Source organism: Pseudomyrmex gracilis, unplaced genomic scaffold (assembly GCF_002006095.1).
Source record: "Pseudomyrmex gracilis isolate BER0280 unplaced genomic scaffold, ASM200609v1 scaffold_594, whole genome shotgun sequence".
Lineage (NCBI taxonomy): Eukaryota > Metazoa > Arthropoda > Insecta > Hymenoptera > Formicidae > Pseudomyrmex > Pseudomyrmex gracilis.
This window is the reverse complement of record NW_018021178.1, coordinates 9,592-11,653: the sequence shown is the minus strand read 5'-3', so window position 1 is coordinate 11,653 and position 2,062 is coordinate 9,592. Positions and strand designations below refer to the sequence as shown.

The 2,062-nt window shown below is 37.2% G+C and overlaps 1 protein-coding gene across 1 annotated transcript; it reads left to right on the top strand.

Moving 5' to 3' along the window:
* Positions 1 to 337: 337 nt before the first annotated feature.
* Positions 338 to 1,987, top strand: LOC109861131. The gene is made up of 3 exons (XM_020440645.1): positions 338 to 490; positions 599 to 800; positions 924 to 1,987. Exons 1-3 carry the CDS (start codon positions 338 to 340, stop codon positions 1,985 to 1,987), a joined length of 1,419 nt encoding a protein of 472 aa, XP_020296234.1.
* Positions 1,988 to 2,062: the final 75 nt, after the last annotated feature.

Here is a 2,062-nt window from a genome sequence, read left to right as displayed (position 1 = left end):
GTCCACATGAAATGAAAGCATGCAATAATAGAGAACTAACTCCTAAATGTTGCAACTGCAGTCGAAACACAAAAAATGCAATAGTTAATAATGCACATCCGGCTTTCGATGTGAGGAAATGTCCTATACTAAGCAGCAAAATCAAAGAAAGAATTTCTAACACTAATTATGGATAGTTCACATGTTAAATACGAATCTGAGAACTTATGTATATGTCATGTTAATTGTCAGTCCTTAGTGGCAACATTTTGATGAGTTTAGTCATTTCTTTGCTAATTTTTGTTACCACATTATATGTCTATCGGAAACTTGGCTCAAACCGGAAATCTCAGATAGCATGGTTGCTTTACCGGGATACACACTGCACAGATGTGATAGAACTGGACGTCAGGGTGGCGGAGTTGGCCTCTATCTGCGCGACTCTATTATCTGTAGTATAATAGAGCAGTCTACTACGGAGAATAACCTTCGCAAACCCGAGTTTATCGTGGTTAAAATTGGCACTGAGCATGCATCTAATCTTCTTCTGGCTGTGGTTTATCGACCTCTTAATTGCGGTTATATACAAAAATTTCAAAATTTATTTCTTGATCTGCAGGTGGGTTTCTGCCATTCTGTGATACTTGGAGATTTTAATGCTGATATGGCTGTGAACACATACGACAGTGTGCAACTATCCACATTTATAACTTCCTCTAGCATGTATCTAGTGCCTTTTGAAACTACGCATCACTTAAAGAACTCTAGCACTTTTATTGACTTATGCATTGTGGATGATGCATTAAAACTTAAACATTTCGGTAAGATGGCAGTTCCTTTTCTCTCTGCACACGATCTCATTACAATTACATATAAAGTATGTATTGAGCGTCGTATTTCAAGAACTATAAGATGTAGAAACTTCAAAAATTTTAATGTGCAAGCCTTTATTTTGGAAATTAGTGGACACAACTGGACTGACCTGTTGACATCTACCAACATAGAGGAAAAAGTGGATATTCTTAATCATACTCTCATACGTTATTTAGATAAACATGCACCTCTGCAAAGAATTAAGTTTAAGAACCTACCAGCGCCGTGGTTAACTGATGAAATAAAAAGAGCAATGCAACAAAGAGACAAACTCAAGCGAGCTTGGCGCAGAAACAGAAATTGTGCAAGCTACGAGAATTTTAGAGTTATGAGAAACCATGTTCAAAACATTGTCCGTACAGCTAAAAAAGAATATTATCTATCTGTTTTCAACCAGCGTGACAATCCTAATTTAATATGGAGCAGGTTAAGACATCTGGGTTTGATTAAGGCAAAGAGTACTAAACCTCTTGTCTGCAATGTTGATGAAATCAATTTGTTCTTTGCAGGCACAACTGACTCGCAGAATGTTGACTCTTTGGAAACAACTAATGCAAATTGCTCTTCGAAAGATGACTTTAACGAAAACAAATTATTTTTTAAATATGTGCTACCTGCAACTATTACAAAGGCCTTTGCCAGAATTACGTCTAATGCTATTGGTTCTGATGGTATTTCTGCTGGAGTAATAAAAATAGTGCTACCGTATCTAATGCCTGTATTTGAGAACATCTACAACTTTTCATTGATGGATGGAAGTGTTCCTAAGATCTGGAAGTCTGCCTTAATCACTCCAATACCGAAAATCGAACATTTAACTGCTGTACAACACTACAGGCCCATTGCAATTTTGCCTACTATCTCCAAGGCTCTTGAAAGGATAGTCTCGGACCAAATAATTAAATATTTGACGGAAAACAATTTATTAGATCCTTACCAGTTTGCGTATAGGAAAAACTCGTCAACTCAGACGTGTGTCATCAGAATGCTTGAAGACATTAGGTATGCTGCTGATAACAGGAAAGTCACTGTCTCAATATTCTTTGACTTCTCTAAAGCTTTTGACAGGGTTCAGCACAATATACTCATAAACAAACTTAAAATGATGGGTTTCTCCTGGGTGATACTCTATTGACCACAGTACGATTCGACACCGCTCGATTCGACACAGATTTATTCGACACCAAATTATTCGACACCGTACGATTCG

Coding starts and splice junctions, on each gene's coding strand:
- LOC109861131 (XM_020440645.1), top strand. CDS start 338: ATGGTTGCTTTACCGGGATACACACTGCACAGATGTGATAGAACTGGA. Junction 491..598: donor GCAAACCCGAGTTTATCGTG/GTTAAAATTGGC, acceptor CTTGATCTGCAG/GTGGGTTTCTGCCATTCTGT. Junction 801..923: donor ATTAAAACTTAAACATTTCG/GTAAGATGGCAG, acceptor TTAATGTGCAAG/CCTTTATTTTGGAAATTAGT.